Source organism: Myotis yumanensis, unplaced genomic scaffold, assembly GCF_028538775.1.
Source record: "Myotis yumanensis isolate MYYU_CA2020_CCGP unplaced genomic scaffold, mMyoYum1.0.hap1 SCAF_1, whole genome shotgun sequence".
NCBI classification, from domain to species: domain Eukaryota; kingdom Metazoa; phylum Chordata; class Mammalia; order Chiroptera; family Vespertilionidae; genus Myotis; species Myotis yumanensis.
This window is the reverse complement of record NW_027223752.1, coordinates 191,994,328-192,014,102: the sequence shown is the minus strand read 5'-3', so window position 1 is coordinate 192,014,102 and position 19,775 is coordinate 191,994,328. Positions and strand designations below refer to the sequence as shown.

At 42.8% G+C, this 19,775-nt stretch overlaps 1 protein-coding gene and 1 pseudogene across 1 annotated transcript; one reads left to right on the top strand and one right to left on the bottom strand.

Annotated features, from left to right (window-relative positions):
• Positions 1-3,298: 3,298 nt before the first annotated feature.
• On the bottom strand, positions 3,299-9,936 carry CXCL9 (C-X-C motif chemokine ligand 9). The gene is made up of 4 exons (XM_070394731.1): positions 9,824-9,936; positions 8,614-8,740; positions 7,206-7,290; positions 3,299-5,483 (listed from the first exon to the last, which is right to left on the bottom strand). Exons 1-4 carry the CDS (start codon positions 9,885-9,887, stop codon positions 5,376-5,378), a joined length of 384 nt encoding a protein of 127 aa, XP_070250832.1. The 5' UTR covers positions 9,888-9,936; the 3' UTR covers positions 3,299-5,375.
• A 5,515-nt stretch (positions 9,937-15,451) lies between these two features.
• Positions 15,452-15,988, top strand: LOC138994675 (actin-related protein 2/3 complex subunit 3 pseudogene; annotated as a pseudogene).
• The last annotated feature ends 3,787 nt before the right edge of the window (positions 15,989-19,775 follow it).

The following is a 19,775-nucleotide window of genomic DNA, read 5'->3' as shown; positions in this document are numbered from 1 at the left end:
TCATTCTGGCTCTAGCCGGTTTGGCTTATTGGATAGAGCATCGGCCTGTGGACTGAAGGGTCCCAGGTTCGATTCTGGCCAAGGGCACATGCCCAGGTTGTGGGCTCAATCCCCAGTATGGGGTGTACAGTGTTTCTTTTAAAAATATATATATATTATTGATTTTTTACAGGGAGGGAGAGGGATAGAGAGTTAGAAACATCGATCAGCTGCCTCCTACACACTCCCTACTGGGGATGTGCCCGCAACCGAGGTACATGCCCTTGACCAGAATCGAACCTGGGACCCTTGAGTCCGCAGGCTGACGCTCTATCCACTGAGCCAAACTGGTTAGGGCTGTACAGTGTTTCTATCTCTCTCTCCCTCTCCCTTCCTCTCTGAAATAAATAAAAAGATATGAGAGAGAGAGAGAAAGAGAGAGAGAGGGAGAGGGAGAGAGAGAGAGAGAATATCATTCTGGCTGGCATGGAGATAAGGAAGGAAAATTAAACTTGAAGAAAAGGGGCAGCAGGGAAACTATTATGGTAGCCCAGGAAAGAGACAAGGATAGCCTGGACTTTGAGTATAAAAATATAGGTATGAAAAACTGGTCAGTCAGGCTTTTAATCTCTTCTCAAACATATTTTTTTAGTCCTGGAAGCATCCCCGAGTGTGAGATGTGGAACACCCTTTGTTGTGAGTAAGGCGTGGCAGAAGTAAATAGTCAGAGAAGGGATACAGAAGGTCGGAGAAACCAAGATGGCGGCATAGGTAAACACTGGAGATTGCTGCCGCAAACAATCACTTCAAAAATACAACTAAAAGACAGAACGGACATCACCCAGAACCACAGGAAGGCTGGCTGAGGAGAGATTCTTCAACTAGAAGGAAAGAGAACAGCATACCGAGGCTCAGAGGAGGTGCACTGTGGAAAGTACAAAGGTACGGAGGTGCGGGTGGAGCCGGCTGGTGGCTGAGGGCGCGGTTGTCGTTTTCAATCAAGAGAGAGTCTCAGACTCTGAGCTCCAGATCCGGGCGAGTCTCTAGGGACTCAGATTCAAACAGGAGAAGCGGGATTGTCTGGCATCAGTTGGAACGTGAGGGCAGCTTTCTCTCCAAGGTTTGCAGCGGTTGCTGGGGTTCTGAGAAGCAGAGCCTCTGGGAACGGGACTGAGAGCAGCCATAACTGCTCCCTCTGCCAGCCCTGTTGATCCCGCCCCGCCCAAGCCCTGCACAGAGCCATTTGCCGGATAGCCTCAGGCAAAGGCTAGATTAGCACCTCTCCAGAGGACAGAAGTTTTCCCACAGCAGATACAGCTGATTCTCACAGCCAGTCGGCCTGGTGGCCAAATCCCTATAGTACTAACTACAACAATCAAGGCTTAACTAAAACAAGACTGCGCACAAAGACCACAAGGGGGTGCACCAAGAAAGCATAAAAAATGCGGAGACAAAAAAAATGACAGAAATGGAGGATATAGAGCTAAATAACGCAATTTTGAGGGCTTTCAATAATGTGCTAGAAGCTGCCAATAAACTTGATGAGAGCCTCATGAAATCTAATGAGACCCTCGATGTTGTGATAAAGAACCAACTAGAAATTAAGCATACACTGACTGAAATAAAGAATATTATACAGACACCCAACAGCAGACCAGAGGAGCACAAGAATCAAGTCCAAGATTTGAAATTCGAAGAAGCAAAAAACACCCAACCGGAAAAGCAAAATGAAAAAAGAATCTGAAAATATGAAGATAGTGTAAGGAGCCTCTGGGACAGCTTCAAGCGCACCAATATCAGAATTATAGGGGTGCCAGAAGATGAGAGACAGCAAGATATTGAAAACCTATTTGAAGAAATAATGACAGAAAACTTCCCCCACCTGGTGAAAGAAATGGACTTACAGGTCCAAGAAGCGCAGAGAACCCCAAACAAAAGGAATCCAAAGAGGACCACACCAAGACACATCATAATTAAAATGCCAAGAGCAAAAGACAAAGAGAGAATCTTAAAAGCAGCAAGAGAAAGAGACTCAATTACCTACAAGGGAATACCCATACGACTGTCAGCTGATTTCTCAACAGAAACTTTGCAGGCCAGAAGGGAATGACAAGAAATATCCAAAGTGATGAATACCAAGAACCTACAACCAAGACTACTTTATCCAGCAAAGCTATCATTCAGAATTGAAGGTCAGATAAAGAGCTTCACAGATAAGGAAAAGCTAAAGGAGTTCATCACCACTAAACCAGTATTAGACGAAATGCTGAAAGGTATCCTTTAAGAAGAGGAAGAAGAAAAAGGTAAAGATACAAATTGTGAACAACAAACATGCATCTATCAACAAGTGAATCTAAGAATCAAGTGAATAAATAATCTGATGTACAGAATGAACTGGTGATTATAATGAATCAGGGACATAGAAAGGGAATGGACTGACTATTCTTGTGGGGGAAAGGGGAATGGGAGATGCGGGAAGAGACTGGACAAAAATCGTGCACCTATGGATAAGGACAGTGGGTGGGGAGTGAGGGCGGAGGGTGGGGCGGGAACTGGGAAGAGGGGAGTTATGGGGGGAAAAAAAAAGAGGAACAAATGTAATCTGAACAATAAAGATTTAATTAAAAAAAAAATAGAGAAGGGTGGAACTGACACTAAGTGCTTCCTCAGCACCAAGATCTATGCTGGGCCTGTTCCTCACAACAGCCCTGAATGAGGACACTGGTGCACGGGGAGGTTAAATAGTATGGGTGAGCCAAGGTCACACAGCCAGTAAGTGGTGGGCTTTTGAGCTTAAACCAGGTATCTCAGTATCTAGAATCCTATCTTTCAGGTTAAGGCCCTTGTGGGAGTCATGTCACAGCTGCCCAAATGTCACACCTGTCTGGCCTCTCTGTGTACCTCACTGATATTTTTTGTCCACATTCAACCTTCTTAGAGTCCACACTACATAATATCTCCAGCCCAAATTTCCTGCACTCATAAATAACTTATCTTATGCTTATTTAGATATCCACCATAGCTACTTATGACTTTATAATATTTAAACATATGTGCTTTCAGAATATGTAAAAGAGGACCTTTTTGTTTCCTCGGGATACATCTGATTGGGCTAGGACTATCCTTCAGAATTAGACAATAGATTTCATTTCACGTAACTCTTATCCGTCAGTGTTGTTATAATGAGGCATTGTTGTCACATTTTCCACAGTTTTTTTTTCTGTCCCCAAAGAGCCCTTTAAAGGGCTTCCATGTCTTTATCTCCATTATCCTTTATCTGAGATGAAAGCAAATCAATAAAGACATGTGAGAACTACTGTTAAGCATGCAATAGTTTTATTGATACCATCTTTTAACAAAGAAATTATTTCAGAGTATAAGGCATATATGCCAGTACTCCTTTGAACTTAATTATTTGCTTAGAGTATACATGTATACGTAAATAATGAATATCATGCTCTTATATGTTATAAAATGTGGTTTCTGATTATTAGTTATACACTACTCTTTACCTGTGAGTTATGTAGTAATTGGTTCACAAACTCTCAAATTAGGGAACATTTAGGTTTTTCAAGGATGTACATGGAAGGAGCTAGTTTCATGATTAGATCAGATATTGCTTGGGTGGGATCACCACTGGGCAGCACTGAAAATCATCTGTTGGGTAAGGAGTAACAAAATTTGCAAGAAGGCATTTGTTTAAATTCTGGCAAAAGACATCCTGTCCTACACAGTTCACCGAACCTCCTCTTTAAGAGTTTCCAAGCCCTGCAGGAGCTATGTGAGCACCAGTCTTGTCTCCTCTAACAGAATTTGCTGCTCCCTCCAGCTCTTGGTATCTTAAGATCACCTTTCTTCAGGAGACCTGGTGAAATAATCAGTAATCACAATATTTTACCAACTCTGAGAAAAGTTTAATGACAAGGACATTCATATTTACCTAAAATGAGTTTTCAAAAGGATGTTGGTGGCTTTCTTGTCATATCATAGAAAACCGAGACTTGTCAGGAATTGTACTGAAGGAATTTGCATGGGGTGGTGAAGGTTTTGACACTGGTTGATTTCTAAAGCTCCTGTAAGATTCCCACTATAAGATTCTGTGATTCTAGGTACCCTGTATATTTTATGAAAACAGTTCAGAACTTCCATAAATGGTTAAACATTTCCTTCTTATCTGCTCAAGAGGCCAAGTTAACATCCTGTCATAAGACAAGGATGTTGCATCACCCCGGGTGCTTTCAGGGATAATGGCCTGAAGATAATGAATTTACCCAGGGGTTACTCAATATTGAATCTTGCTACAGATAGCCAGCTCCTGCTCTGAGGGGATGGCCTGGCTTCCCTCCTATGTGTAACAGCTGCAATTAAGGAATCATTCAAAATCTAGTCCCACAGTATATGAGGCACGGTGGCAGATTCGGGGAAATAAACTTGGCTTCTGCCCCTAAGGAGCTGGAGAGATAGAAAAAAAACACACAAAAATATTAGAAAATAATGAAGTGCTCACCTGTGTGGTGTGGAGCACATGTGAAATAGGGTTTTAAGATAATCTGAGTGTCCAGAAGGTTTTATTTAAGAGGCAGGATTGAATTGAATCTTGAAGCCTGGGTAAAGTGAAGATGAGTGGGGGGGAGAAGGCATGCCTGTGGGGTGTTGGGGGAATAATGAGAAGAGAGTAGACCCAGGTCAGCACAGTAGAGGAGGCAGGCACTGAACTGTGGTCGGACAGTGAGGAACTGGCTTGGCTGAGGCAAAGGGGAACAACAGAAACAAAGTGGACAGCCTGGGCAGGTAAGATGGAGTCACATGGCCTCAAAAGTGAGATGGAAGGTTCTGAAAGCTAAGTGCTAGTGTTCTCCAGTGTTGGTTCCCAGAAACTACCAGCATTTACCTCTCAGATACATTGCATGTGAGGCCTGTAGGCGGATTCAAATACAGATCCTGATGGCCATGGCAGCTTAGTGAGGTCCAGCTCAATTCCAAACTGCTTGGCTTATCAGCAAGCTGACAAGCTGGCACTTGCTGACATGTGCCTCAGAATACGCTCGGAAACTGCAGGCTGTGGTCTGGGAAGCCTAAGGCTGCTCTCCCAGGCAGCTGTTGTGTATGAGCCGTTGTGTGGCCATCTGTCCACATGTGGGTGTTACTAAGATCCTGCTCTTAAACATGATGAAATTCAGCTGGCTGTGGGTGGAAGAATGAGACAAACTATAGCCTCTAACAATTCTTAACATTTGGATTTTAAAAGCTACTTTTTAGCTTCAATTACAATTTCATAATGATGCTTTATAATTTCTAGTAAGATCAACAAGCTTATGGATTAAGGTGCTGGAATTATTTCAGTATAATTAAAAAGAACATTTTAAACAGGAAATATTTGTCAGTAAAGCTGTCAATTACATAGTCTTCTTTTGATGAGGACGTGGAGATCGTTTAACTTTTTGAATTCCCTGCTTTTTTTGATGATTTTTTTTCTCTTTCTTTTGCTTTTTCTTTTGGCTGACCTGCAAAGAGAGGGGGGGAAAAGACATTGTTTCTTCATCTTAACATTTTCCCTTTCTTATATTATAATTGAACTCTCTAGACTGTGGTCCTTCTTCATCCTCAAAACAGGTTTAAAGTGCTTTACTCTCACAGGGGCTCCTTTTAATTCTTTCTACTTCACCCACTTTGAAGAGGAGGCAACAGCCTTCTAATTGGTCTTCTCTTGTCCATTCTCCTGGCTCATTACTACCCTCACTCCAATCTTGCTTATGACTTAACTGTCCCAAGTACAACTTTCTGATGTTGGAGGATAGAATTGCTAAGTTAAAGTACATATATACTTAAGTCTTCTACTTAAGTATCATCTACTTCTTACCTATGGGGAGACTGAGGCTCAGAGAGTGCGACTTGCCTAAGTTGCATAGCTAGTATGTGGCAGAACCACTGTCTATCAGACTCCAAAAGCTACACTCCCAACTACATATTCTGTGTCCCTCTTCAGACATAATTCCTTAGCATGTCATACAGGATTCTTCCCACTCTGTCCTGGTCTACTCTTTTACCTCAATCCCTTAATTCCCTCCATACAAACTCCACCCACATTACTAGAGGCTCCCTGAACACAGCAAGCTCTCTCATGATTCTATCTTTCATGATGTCCTTGCCCTCCTGGTGAACTACTTATCCTTCAAGACCTAAATCAAATGTCACCTTTTATGAAAAGTCTTCCTTAGTAGTTTCTCCCTGCCCCTCCCTTCAGCAAAATTACTTATTCCTTCTTCAAGATTCTTGTACATATTTTTATTTAATATTTGAAATTGTGCTTTAATTTATTGTTAGAATATTTGCTATAGCAGGATGGTACTATCTTATTACCTTTCTATTCTCAGTGTCTACTATTCATTTAAATACATATTCATTGTGTTAAATAAGAAAGATAAACTCCCTTTGCTCATGGAACCCACATTCTAGTGGTGCAATAGACAAGTGATACTCTATGCAGGAATATAATTATACTAGAGGCCCAGTGCATGAAAATTCATGCACTTGAGGGAGGTGGTCCCTCAGCCTGGCCTTCCCCCTCTCACAGTCCAGGAGCCCTCAGGGGCGGGAGGTGACCTGTCGATCAGAGGAAGGCGACGCCCCATCACACCTCTGCTGCTGCCACAGCTGGCAGCGCAAGCCTCAGCCAGCTCTGGTTACCTGAGCCTCTGATGGCCCTGGGTGGCTGGGCAGCTGCCATCCAAGGCTTGACTGCACCTTGGGCCGGCCCTGGGCGCTGGGTGGCTGAGGGGACTGGGGGACTCCAGAGGCAGGCACACGGCAAGGCTGGGCCTGCCTGGGCCCGGCCTTGCCGCACACCTGCCGCCCCGCAGGGCTGAAGGGACTGGGCGCCGCCATCTTATGGCTGTGAGCGCCGCTATCTTTGAGGGCATGGCAGTCAATTAGCATATTCCCTCCTTAAAGATGGTGCCACCATCTTTGAGGGCGGTGTAGGCAATTAGCATATTCCCTCCTTATTGGCTGTGGGTGCCACCATATTTGTGATGGCATGAGGGTCAATTAGCATATATCCTCTTTATCAGATAGGATACCAAAGTGAGGACATCATTCTAGTAACAAAACAGGAATACAATAATATGAATTTTTTAAAATGTACCTTTAAAGGAACTACATAGATTCTTTGTCTTCCAAAGTTAATTTCTAAGAGAAAAAAAAATTTGTTTCTTCTTTTCACCAACCTGTTTCTCCCACTCTTTCATCAATTTTTTCACATTTGTTGAATCTGGGTTTAGACATGTTTGAGTCCCATTCTTCATTGTAGCGCTGCCAAGGTAATAGCAACAAGATTTTAACTTTTTAAAAAATATTTTAACTTTTAATAATTTAAATGCTTCATCTTATCCTCAGAATTCAATTCCCCAATTAGAGTGTACTTGTGTCATCACTATAAGCATCTGAGAATCCCAGTCTTTTTTCCTTTCTAATCAAATGGGGGACTTAGATAAATTTCTAGGATAGCACATAACCATAAATTTAAAAATCCCACAGGTATATGCAATGAGAGACACATATCTAAAGATGATATTATTTTGTCCTGGAAATAGCTATTTAAGCTTAACTGAAAAAGCAAAATAGAAATGTTATCAATATACCTACTTTTTTTCCCCAGAAACAATGAAAATCAGCATAAATTTTGCCAAATTTTCTAATGAAACTACTTAAAACATAATAAAATGTTATCCTAAGATAAGATTAACAGACTGTTTGAATTTTGTTAAATTACAGCATACTCTCCTTGAATAATTCAAAGATGTTTTTTTCTTTAATTTATCAATATAATTTGAGAATAAGAATAGCCAGTCTATATATCATTCTCGATTTAGGCTTCAAAAAACTTAAGTATACATGTACTTTAACTTAGCAATTCTAATCTCTAGAAAGGTATTATTAGTAGGAAAGAATTCAAGACACAATATTGCCATAATAGGAGTTTGATTTCAATAGGAAAAAATAGAAAATAACCTACAATTAGCATTGGTTATACAGATTATGATACATGCATATGATGGAATATAATTTGACCATTAAGAATGACATTATCAGAAAAAGATGGTATTATGACAGAAGATGTGCTGACATGAAGAAACGTTCATGATATAGTATTAATGGAAAAACAGTATTAGGGTATGATTTTATTTTTGTGTGCATATATATTGTATTTATAAATATATGTATATATTTTTTGTGTCTATATATGTACACACAAAGCAAATGAGAGAGATCTGGAAAACCACATACCAAAAGATTAACAGCATTTGTCACTGGATGGTAGCATTATAAATAATATTTATTTTTTTTCTTTTGGGTTATCTGCATTAAACATTTTCTCCAATGAACATATATTACTTTTGTGATATGTCTTTGTTCCTAACCCCCACCAGAAATTACTTGTTGGTTGTTGGCTTGTTTTGTTTGTTTTTGGGTTTGTTTGTTTTTTAGAAAAGCAAGAAGTAGGCAAGATTTGCAGAGGAGCAACAATCTGAATTTTAAGTGTCTGTATAGGTAAGAATTCCGAGGGTAATAATCACACTAAATTTAATGTTCCTGCCAATAAGATGCATGCATGTTGGATGAGATTTTACTTACATGATTTCAGTTTTCTCACAAGAAGGACTTGGGGAAAACTGTTTAAGGTCCTTTAAGGATTTTAGGTGGATCATCCCTTGGTTGGTGTTGATGCAGAAACAGCGTCCTATCTTCATTATTGGGACTCCTAAGAGAAAGGGAATGGGTAGCACACGCTGGTTTAGGGCAATGTCTCAATTTAGGTGATCCATCAAAATGATACATTTGACTTAATCATGGTTATTACTATCATTTCCTGAGTTTCTAATAATCATTACCACAAACTTTGAAGTAGGTATCACTTTCATTTTATAGACAAAGAAGCTCAAGTTCAAAGAAGTAAAGAACAAAGGCATTCAGCTTTTAGGGGGCAGGGAAAGAGTTTGAATCCAAAGGCATTGCTCTTAACTACCATACTCTACAACCTTAGGAAAAAAGATTTTCACAATATTTAATAAATGCCTACTGCAGGTCAGACACATGGATACCTAATTCATGGGTGCTATGTGGGCCACAGTTTCCTAAGCATTTCCAAAGCTGTTTTATTACATGACCTTGTAGTTGGCGTTGGTTTAGACAGAAAGCTCTACATATAATAACCAGTAACCACCACCATCATCATCCTCCTCACTGCCTTGCTTTTCAATAGTGCTTTAAACTTTTGGAAATTCTTTAAAATACACTATCTTCATTCCTTAATTCTTTCATTTATTCAACATATATCATATATTTACTTAATGCTTACTATATGCCATACCTCATGAGGTAGAAAAATCATAACTATAAAATATCTATTTTTCAGCTGAGGAAACTGAAGTCTAGAAAAGTTAACTAATTTGCTTAAGGTAACAAAGGCCAACAGGAAACAAGTTAAGAACAATGTCTCTGATTATTGGATCTTTAGTTGATTAAGCACAGAAATACTTATCAAGAAAAAATATTAGGGTAAAAAAAATAACTTGAGAGTCTTTAATCTCATTATCTACAGTTCAATAAACATTTATTGAACATTTACAACATGCCAGGAGTTCAAACACCAAGACTGAGAAGACTTTCTTGATTTGGCAAGTCTAAGATAGAAACTTGGGATAATCAACCACATCAATGAGCTTTTATGAGTGACTCACCACTTTCTGATGCATGCAGTCACCTCTACTGGGCAATTCAAGAGGCTTTTATAGCCATTTACATCTCTGAGTTTATTAACCTAATGTGAGTCAGAACCCCTTACCTTGAACTTCAATCAGAGTCAGGAAGATGATACCCAGAAGGAGAGAAACACCACTTTTCTTCATAGTGGTAGAATGGAGTTCTACTGAGTCACTCCTCTATTGGAATTCAAGCCTGGGAAATTGTTTAGAGAACATGCTATTGAAAATCGTATTTATATAGGAAAACATTTTCCCTCCGAAACTCTGATTGGCTAGTATTCTTAGCTGATCTAGCTAAACTGCCCACAAACAATTGTGCTAGGGGAAACCCTACTCTCAGATCCAAGGGAATTTCTGCATGATTTATATCCATTTCACATAAATGGGTGGTTTATAGTAAGGGATGTGAAACCAGTACCACTGGCAGCCTTTAGTACACTCACAGCTGCTCACCTAGGGTGAAGAATAGGTTATATAATGATATCATACAACAAGAGTTGGAAATGTGGTTTCCAGATGGGAAATACTGAAGTCCAGATAAGTAAAACACTCTTCAAATTTCCTTACTATTTATATAATATATGGCTGACTTATTTTTTCTTAATCTATGATAATTTCCTCCAGGACCAAGTCATTTCCTACTGTGATAAGCTTCCTTTGTTTTTTATGCCATCGCTGCTACAGTTTATTGTTATTTTTTTAAAAATATATTTTATTGATTTTTTTTTTTTTTTTTACAGAGAGGAAGGGAGAGGGATAGAGAGTTAGGAACATCAAAGAGAGAGAAACATCGATCAGCTGCCTCCTGCACACTCCCTACTGGGGATGTGTCCACAACCAAGGTACATGCCCTTGACCGGAATCAAACCTGGGACCCTTGAGTCTGCAGGCCGACTCTCTATCCACTGAGCCAAACCAGTTAGGGCTATTGTTATTTTTAATGGTTGAGTTAGTTATAGAATAAGGGATCAGTTGAAAATAGACAAATGGGACTACATCAAACTTAAAAACTTCTTTGCTTGTATCAAAGAAAACAATCAACAGAGTGAAAAAACAACCTATGGAATGGGAGAAAATAATTGCAAAACATATATCTGATTAGGAGTTAATGCCTAACAGTGATGGTGAACCTATGACATGTGTGTTAGAGATGACACGCGAACTCATTTTTTTGTTTGATTTTTCTTTGTTAAATGGCATTTAAATATATAAAATAAATATCAAAAATATAAATCTTTGTTTTACTATGGTTGCAAATATCAAAAAATTTCTATATGTGACACGGCACCAGAGTTAAGTTAGGGTTTTTCAAAATGCTGACACGCCAAGCTCAAAAGGTTCGCCATCACTGGCCTAGAATTTATAAGAAAATTCTACAACATAGCAATAGCAGCAACAACAAACCTGATTTTAAAGAGGGAGAGAAATTTGAATAGACATTTCTCTAAAGAAGATATACAAATGGCCAATAAGCACATGAAATGTTCAACATCATAATTATAAAAGACAGGGAAATGCAAATCAAAACCACAATGATATATTATCTCATATTCATCAGGATGCCACTATCAAAAATTAGAAAATAACTGTTGGTGTGGATATGGAGAAGGTGGAACCCTTGTGCATTATTGGCGGGAATGTGAAATAGTGCTTCCATTATGGGAAAGAATAGGGAGGCTCCTCAAAACATTAAAAATAGAATGACCATATTATGCAGCAATTCCACTTCTGGGAATAGGCCCAAAAGAATTCAAAGAAGGATCTCAAAGAGAAATTTGCTAACCCGTATTCATGGTAGCATTATTCACAACAGCCTTATTTGCAAAGGTGAAGTGACCCAAATGTCCACTGACAGATGAATGGATGAAGAAAATGTGGTATATACAAGCAATGAAACTTTAAGCAGCCTTAAGAAAGAAGGAAATCTTGTCCCATGCTACAACATGGATGGACTTTGAAAAGATTATGCTAAGTGAAATAAGCCAGTCACAAAAGGAGAAATATTCATCTGAAATATTTAAAGTCAAATCTAGAAGCAGAAGATAGGAAGGTTGCTGCCAAGGGATTGGGAAGAGGGTGAAGTGAAATTAGTCTTTAGTAGGTTTTAGAGTTTCAGTGTTGAAAAATGAAAAAGTTCTAGAGATCTGTTTTTTTTTTTAATTAAACCTTTATTGTTCAGATTACATTTGTTCCTCTTCCCCCCCCCCCATTACTCCCCTCCTCCCAGTTCTCACCCCACCCTCCACCCTCACTCCTCACCCACTGTCCTCATCCATAGGTGCACGATTTTTGTCCAGTCTCTTCCCGAATCTCCCATTCCCCTCCCCCCCCCAAGAATAGTCTGTCCATTCCCTTTCTATGTCCCTGATTCATTATAATCACCAGTTCATTCTGTACATCAGATTATTTATTCACTTGATTCTTAGATTCACTTGTTGATAGATGCATGTTTGTTGTTCACAATTTGTATCTTTACCTTTTTCTTCTTCCTCTTCTTAAAGGATACCTTTCAGCATTTCGTCTAATACTGGTTTAGTGGTGATGAACTCCTTTAGCTTTTCCTTATCTGTGAAGCTCTTTATTTGACCTTCAATTCTGAATGATAGCTTTGCTGGATAAAGTACTCTTGGTTGTAGGTTCTTGGTATTCAGCACTTTGAATATTTCTTGCCATTCCCTTCTGGCCTGCAAAGTTTCTGTTGAGAAATCAGCTGACAGTCGTATGGGTATTCCCTTGTAGGTAATTGAGCCTCTTTCTCTTGCTGCTTTTAAGATTCTCTCTTTGTCTTTTGCTCTTGGCATTTTAATGATGATGTGTCTTGGTGTGGTCCTCTTTGGATTCCTTTTGTTTGGGGTTCTCTGCGCTTCTTGGACCTGTAAGTCCATTTCTTTCACCAGGTGGGGGAAGTTTTCTGCCATTATTTCTTCAAATAGGTTTTCAATATCTTGCTCTCTCTCATCTTCTGGCACCCCAATAATTCTGACATTAGTGCGCTTGAAGCTGTCCCAGAGGCTCCTTACACTATCTTCGTATTTTCGGATTCTTTTTTCATTTTGCTTTTCCGGTTGGGTGTTTTTTGCTTCTTCGAATTTCAAATCTTTGACTTGATTCTTGCACTCCTCTGGTCTGCTATTGGGTGTCTGTATAATATTCTTTATTTCAGTCAGTGTATGCTTAATTTCTAGTTGGTTCTTTATCACAACATCAAGGGTCTCATTAGATTTCATGAGGCTCTCATCAAGTTTATTGGCAGCTTCTAGCACATTATTGAAAGCCCTCAAAATTGCGTTTTTTAGCTCCATATCCTCCATTTCTGTCATGTTTTTTTGTCTCCGCATTTTTTATGCTTTCTTGGTGCACCCCCTTGTGGTCTTTGTGCGCAGTCTTGTTCTAGTTAAGCCTGGATTTTTTTAGTTAATACTGAGGGATTTGACCACCAGGCTGACTGGCTGTGAGAATAAGCTGTGTGGAAAACTTCTGTCCTCTGGGGAGGTGCTAATCTAGCCTTTGCCTGAGGCGATCCAGCAAATGGCTCTGTGCAGGGCTTGGGCGGGGCGGGATCAACAGGGCAGGTGGAGGGAGCAGTTATGGCTGCTCTCAGTCCCGTTCCCAGAGGCTCTGCTTCTCAGAACCCCGGCAGCCGCTGCAAACCTTGGAGAGAAAGCTGCCCTCAGATTCCAACTGATGCCGGACAATCCCGCTTCTCCCGTCTGAGTCTGAGTCCCTAGAGACTCGCCCGGATCTGGAGCCCAGAGTCTGAGACTCCCTCCCGACTGAAAACGACAACCGCGCCCTCAGCTACCAGCCCGCTTTGCGCACACACCTCGGTAGCTTTGTATTTTCCACACTGCGCCTCCTCTGAGCCTCGGTATGCTGTTCTCTTTCCTTCTAGTTGAAGAGTCTCTCCTCAGCCAGCTTTCCTGTGGTTCTGGGTGATGTCTGTTCCGTCTTTTAGTTGTATTTTTGAAGTGGTTGTTTGCGGCGGCAGTCTCCGGTGTTTATCTATGCCGCCATCTTGGTTCTCCCTCTAGAGATCTGTTGTATAATAATGTGAATATACTTAAGACTACTGAACTGTACACTTAGAAATGGTTAAAATTGTAAATTTCATGTTATGCATTTTTTTTTACCATAATAATTAAAAAACAAAAATAGAGTAATGCTCTGGCTGGTGTGTCTCAGTTGCTTGAAGCATTGTCCCTGTACACTGAAAGGTTGTAGGTTCAATTCCCAGTTAGGACATATACCCAGGTTTCTGGTTTGATCCCCTCTGGGGGTGTGTACAGGAGGCAACCAATTGATGTTTCTCTCTCATATCGATGTTTCTCTCTCTTCCTTTTTCTCTCTCTCTCTCTCTCAAAAAAAAGAAGAGTAAGGGATCAGTTGCATGTAATGGAGACCCAAATTAATAGTGGCTAATTAAGATATATGCATTTCTCCTTGAAAGAGGCAGGTTTATTAGAGTGTGTATGGTGGTTCTGCTCCATGAGGTCTCCTAGGTTCTATCTCGTTGATTCACTGCCATCTCCAGGTTGCTGCACTCTTGCAGATGGCCCAAGGGGCTTTGCCACCATGTCTGTTTTCCAAGTACAGGATGGTGGGAAGGCAGAAAAGGGACTGTTCCTCATTTTTAGACCCATCCTGGGATTGTACTCATCACTTTCCATCATCTCCTATAAGCCAGAACTTAATCACATTGCCATACCTATCTGCGGGGCAGGTTAAGAAATGTGACCTTTATTCTGGTGATCCACTAAAGTTTGGACGTTCATTATTATAGAACAATGTTTCTCAACTTTTTTTAAATTAGTGCCTCTCCTGAGATTAATTAAATTTAAATTAACTTAAATTTAAATTAACTTATGCCCTGGCCAGGTTGCTCAATTGGTTAGAGCATTGTCCCATACACCAAAAAGGTTGTGGGTTTGATTCCTGGTCAGGGCACATACCTACGTTGCAGGTTCATTTCTCATTTGGGGCACATACAGGAGGCAACCAATCAATGTTTTTTTCTCTCTTTTCCTTTCTCTCTCTCTGTCTCTCTTTTTAAAAAATATGTTTTTTATTGATCTCAGAGAAGAAGGGAGAGGGAGAGAGAGATAGAAACATCAATGATTCTCATTGATCGGCTGCCTCCTGCACACCCCACACTGGGGATCAAAGCCACAACCCTCTGACCGGGAATGAAACCATGATTTCTGGCTCATGGTCGACGCTCAACCACTGAGCCAAGCCGGCTGGCTCTTACTTTCTCTCTTAAATCAATAAACATATCTTTGGGTGAGGAAAAAAATTACTTCGTAAATTAAATTTTTCCTAAAGAAAAAAATTAAATAGTCATGCACTGCATAATGCTTTTTTGGTCAACGATGAACCACATATATGAAGGTAGTCCCTTCATATATGTTATAATAATGACATAATGTTATAATAAAATTATAATGGAGCTGAAAAATTCCTATAACCTAGTGCTGTAGCTGTTGTAACATCGTAGTGTAAAGATTGCAAAAGTCAACATGGCTGTGGTTGAGATTGTAAACTTTAACCTGGGTGTGGATGAGGATCACACCGAGGATCTCTTAGAAGTTGTTCCTGAGAAACTGATGCAGGAGGAGTTGTTGGATAGCCTAGCTGAGCAAAGGAGGCAAGAGCCAAGAAAACTGCTGAAGAAGAAAAAAGGAAACCTCAGAAACCTCGGAGACATCAAGATGCTGGCTTACCATTCTTCTCTCATGGACCCCGACACCAAACTCATTGGGAAACATGGCACTGTTGCCCATCAGAAGTCAGTTCAAAGGACCTGCCCCTAGAAAGACAAAAGACACAGATTTTGTGGATGAAGCCATCTATTATTTCAAGGCCAATGACTTCTTCAAAAACCATGAAATTAAGAATAAAGCTGATAGGACCTTGATATACATAAGTCTCTACATTTCTGAGTGTCTAAAGGAACTCCAAAAGTGCAATTCTAAAAGCAAGGCAAGAAAGAAATGTATAAACTAGGAATCACTAATTTTCCCATTCCCAGAGAGCCTGGTTTTCCACTTAACACAATTTACACCAAACCTGCAAACAAATCGGAAGACAAAGTGATGAAGGCCTATTGGCAGCAGTTAAGGCAAAAGGCTGGATTGAGACTTTGTGAGAAAGTTTTTGAACCTCAGAATGAGAAACCCAGCAAGTGGTGGACTTGCGTTGTGAAGAGACAATTCATAAACAAGAGTCTTCTAGGACCTGGACAGTAAAGAGAGTGGGGCAGACACTGTTCCCATAGCTCTGGGCAGCATTTTATAGCAAGATGTACATAGTTCTTTGCCTGTATCTAGTAATAGACAAACATGGTAATTAACCATACCTCAAACACGCTTCCCATTGGCTAATCAGGGCGATATGCAAATTAACTGCCAACCAAGATGGTGGCCGGCAGACAGGCAGCTGAAGCGAACAGGAGGCTTGCTTGCTCCAGTGACGGAGGAAGCCAAGGTTCCCCGCCTGCCGCTGCCGGCCTCTGAGCTGCAGTCTAAGAAACTATGTTGCAAATACAGAAGCTAAACAAAACCCAGAAACCTGCTTTCAGCCAGCCAGGCTTCAGCCAGCAGGACCGCAACATTGTTTCAATTATAGAACAAATGCAGATCCCTGCTTTCAGCAGCCGAGGTCTCAGAGCTGCAGCTGGGCCTCAGAGCTAAAGCTGGATCTCAGCTCCAGTGACAGCCATAGAAGGTAAATAAATCCCAGAATAAAAAAGAAACAAAAGAAAAAAATGAGAGGTTGGGAGCTTCAGTCGCCCGCCGGCCTGAAAACGGCCCTCAGCCCCTCGACCAGACTGGCCAGGCACCCCAGTGGGAACCCCCACCCTGAAGGGGGTGTGATCAGCTGTAAACAGCCATCATCCCCTCATCCAGGCTGGCAGGGCACCCCAGTGGGGACCCCCACCCTGAAGGGGGTGTGATCAGCTGCAAACAGCCATCATCCCCTCACCCAGGCTGGCCAGGCACCCCAGTGGGGACCCCCACCCTGAAGCAACAAGATGGCGGCTAATTTGCATACTGAAGGCGGGCGGCAGTGGGCAAGGCTGTCCACGGTCCGGGACCCGGATCTGTGACCCTACTGGGTGGGGGGCAGTGCTTGAGGCTGTCCGTGGTCTGGGACCCGGATCCATGACCTGCTGGGCGGTGGGCACTGCGGGAGGCTGTCCACGGGACCAAGACACGGATCTGTGACCCTGCTGGGTGGGGGGTAGCGCGGGAGGCTGTCCACTGTCCTGGGACCCGGATCCGTGACCTGGTGGGCGGGCGGCAGTGGTTGAGGCTGTCCACTGTACTGGGACCCGGATCCATGACCTGGCGGGCGGGGGGCAGTGCTTGAGGCTGTCCGCGGTCCCAGGACCCGGATCTGTGACCCTTCCCGGCGGGGCGGCAGCTCGCACAGGGGCGGATCGGCCAGGGTTGGGCAGGGCAGGACGCCTGGCTTCCGCCCAGCCCCAGTCAATCTGGGCAGGTGAGCAGCACAGAGAGCCTCTGGACAGGGGAGGCAGGCCAGCGGAGGGCGGCCTGTACTCCCCACATGGCGGTGGTGACAGCTGTGAGCGCGCCAAGTGGAGCCTGCAGGCCATCAGTGCCCAGGAGTGGCTGCTCAAGATCTGCCTCCTGGCCCAGAAGGTGCAGGATCACAGGGACAGCCACCGTGGCGGGCCAGACTGACGTCCTCCTGGCCGCACCACGGGGGTTTGCGGATCTGCAAAGCCAGAGGCCTCTGGTGTGCACATCCCCCCGACGTGTGAACATCCCCCAGCACACTATCACCCTCCCGCACCAGCAACAGTTGCAAACCAAGGCGTGCACAAGTTCCCACTGCACTTCCATCAACCCAGCATGCCTAACACCCCCACAGGATGTGCACACATCCCCTCTGATGCGCTCACGTCCTTTGGAGAGTGTCTGGGTGTTCTCGGTGCTGAGGGTGGGCGCCTGTGAGATGACAGTGAGAGGGCAGAGTGGTGATGCCCTGTTCCCACGGAGGCCAGTGCAGCTACGAGATCACCTCTGGGGGGTTAATGCAGGTGCTGAGGCAGGAGCAGGTGCAGATAGACATACCTGGTGGGCACGGGTGGCCCTTGCTGAGGTGCCTTCGGTCAGCGTTCAAGATCAAGAACCCAGAGGTGGAGAGGAATTCCGTCCTCTCAGTGAAACAGTGGGATAGTCGGGGCGACTGTAGAGGATGAATGTGCACTTTGGGTGCCAGCACCCATGAGTGAAGGCTGCCCTGACTGAGCCTCGCTTGCTTGGGGCCTAGCGCACTCCTGCCGGGCAGCGGGTGACAGGACGTGCTTTTCCAAATTAATGAGAGAAAACGTTGATTCTCCTGCTGCCCACGAAGGTGGAAAGTGAAGTGGGGAGACATGTTGGGAGTGAGCGAGGTTCCCTGTTTGGGGGTTCCAAATCTGTTGGTTTCTTTCACCGCTGACTAGAGATATACAGGGTGTCCCCCCAAAATGTATACACACTTTGAATACCTACTAATTCCAATGGTTTTAAGCATAAGAAAGAAACAACAATGGAGCTGTTATCTGTTAAAAGTGTGGGCACAAACAGGCAGTTGGACATTCCCTGAGGGGTCTCAGATTGGAGAGAGTGAAGGCCAGACTGAGGGGCCCCTTTCTGAATTTCGTGCACTGGCTACTAGTTTAATAATAAAAGAGAAAGATGCAAATTGACCATACCTTTGCATCATCCAACAGCCAATCAGGAGTGAGTATGCAAATTAACCCAACAAAGATGGTGGGTTAATTTGCATAGCAGGCACTGAGTGGGCAGGGCAGGACGCAGGCATTCCGAACAGCCTCAGCCACTCCAGGCCTCTGGGCAGTGTGGGAAGACGGAAAGATGGCTCTGGCCAAAGTGAAGGCAGTGCTGGCAGCCAGGGGAAGGAAGGCCCATTCTTGCATGAATCTTCATGTATCAGGCTACTAGTAGGGATATAAAGAAGAAAAGGTCTTTGTAAAACTGTGTAAGTATTTGTATTTTAATGTGTTATAAAAGAGTCAAAAGTTTAAAACTAAAAGATTTATAGTCAGAAAATTATAGTACGTCAAGGTTAATTATTGAATAAGTTTAAAAAATAAATTTAGTATAGTCTAAGTGTACAGTGTTTATAAAGTTTACAGTAGTGTACCGTAATGCCCTAGGTCTTCAGATTCACTAACTGCTTACCCAGAAAAACTTCCAGTTGTGCATACTTCATTCATAAGTGTCCTACACAGACCTACTATATTTTATCTTTTATACTGTATTTTTACTGTACCTTTTCTATGTGTAGATGTGTTTACACAAATACCTATCATCCTATCTAATAATAGACAAACATGGTAATTAACCATACCTCCGCTACGCTTCCCATTGGCTAATCAGCAGGATATGCAAATTAACTGCCAACAAAGATGGCGGCCGGCAGCCACGCAGCTAAAGCGAACAGGAGGCTTGCTTGCTCCAGTGATGGAGGAAGCCAAGGTTCCCTGCCTGCCGCGGCCCAGCTCTGAGCTCCGGATGCAACAATGTTGCAATTATAGAAGCTAAACAAACCCAGATACCTGCTTTCAGCCGGCAACAGCCTCAGAGCTGGAGCCAGCTCTCAGCTCCAGTGACAGCTATAGAAGGCAAATAAATCTCAGAATAAAAGAAAAATAAAAAAGGCTGGGAGCTTCAGTCATCCGCCAGCCTGAAAATGGCCCTCAGCCCCTCAACCAAACTGGCCAGGCACCCCAGTGGGAACCCCCACCCTGAAGAGGGTGTGACCAGCTGCAAACAGCTATCAGCCCCTCATCCAGGCTGGCCAGGCACCCCAGTGGGGACCCCCACCCTGAAGGGGGTCTGACCAGCTGCAAACAGCCATCATCCCCTCACCCAGGCTGGCCAGGCACCCAAGCGGGACCCCCAACCTGATCCAGGACACCCTTCAGAGCAAACCAGCCGGCCCCCTCCCGTGCACCAGGCCTCTATCCTATATAGTAAAAGGGTAATATGCAAACTGACC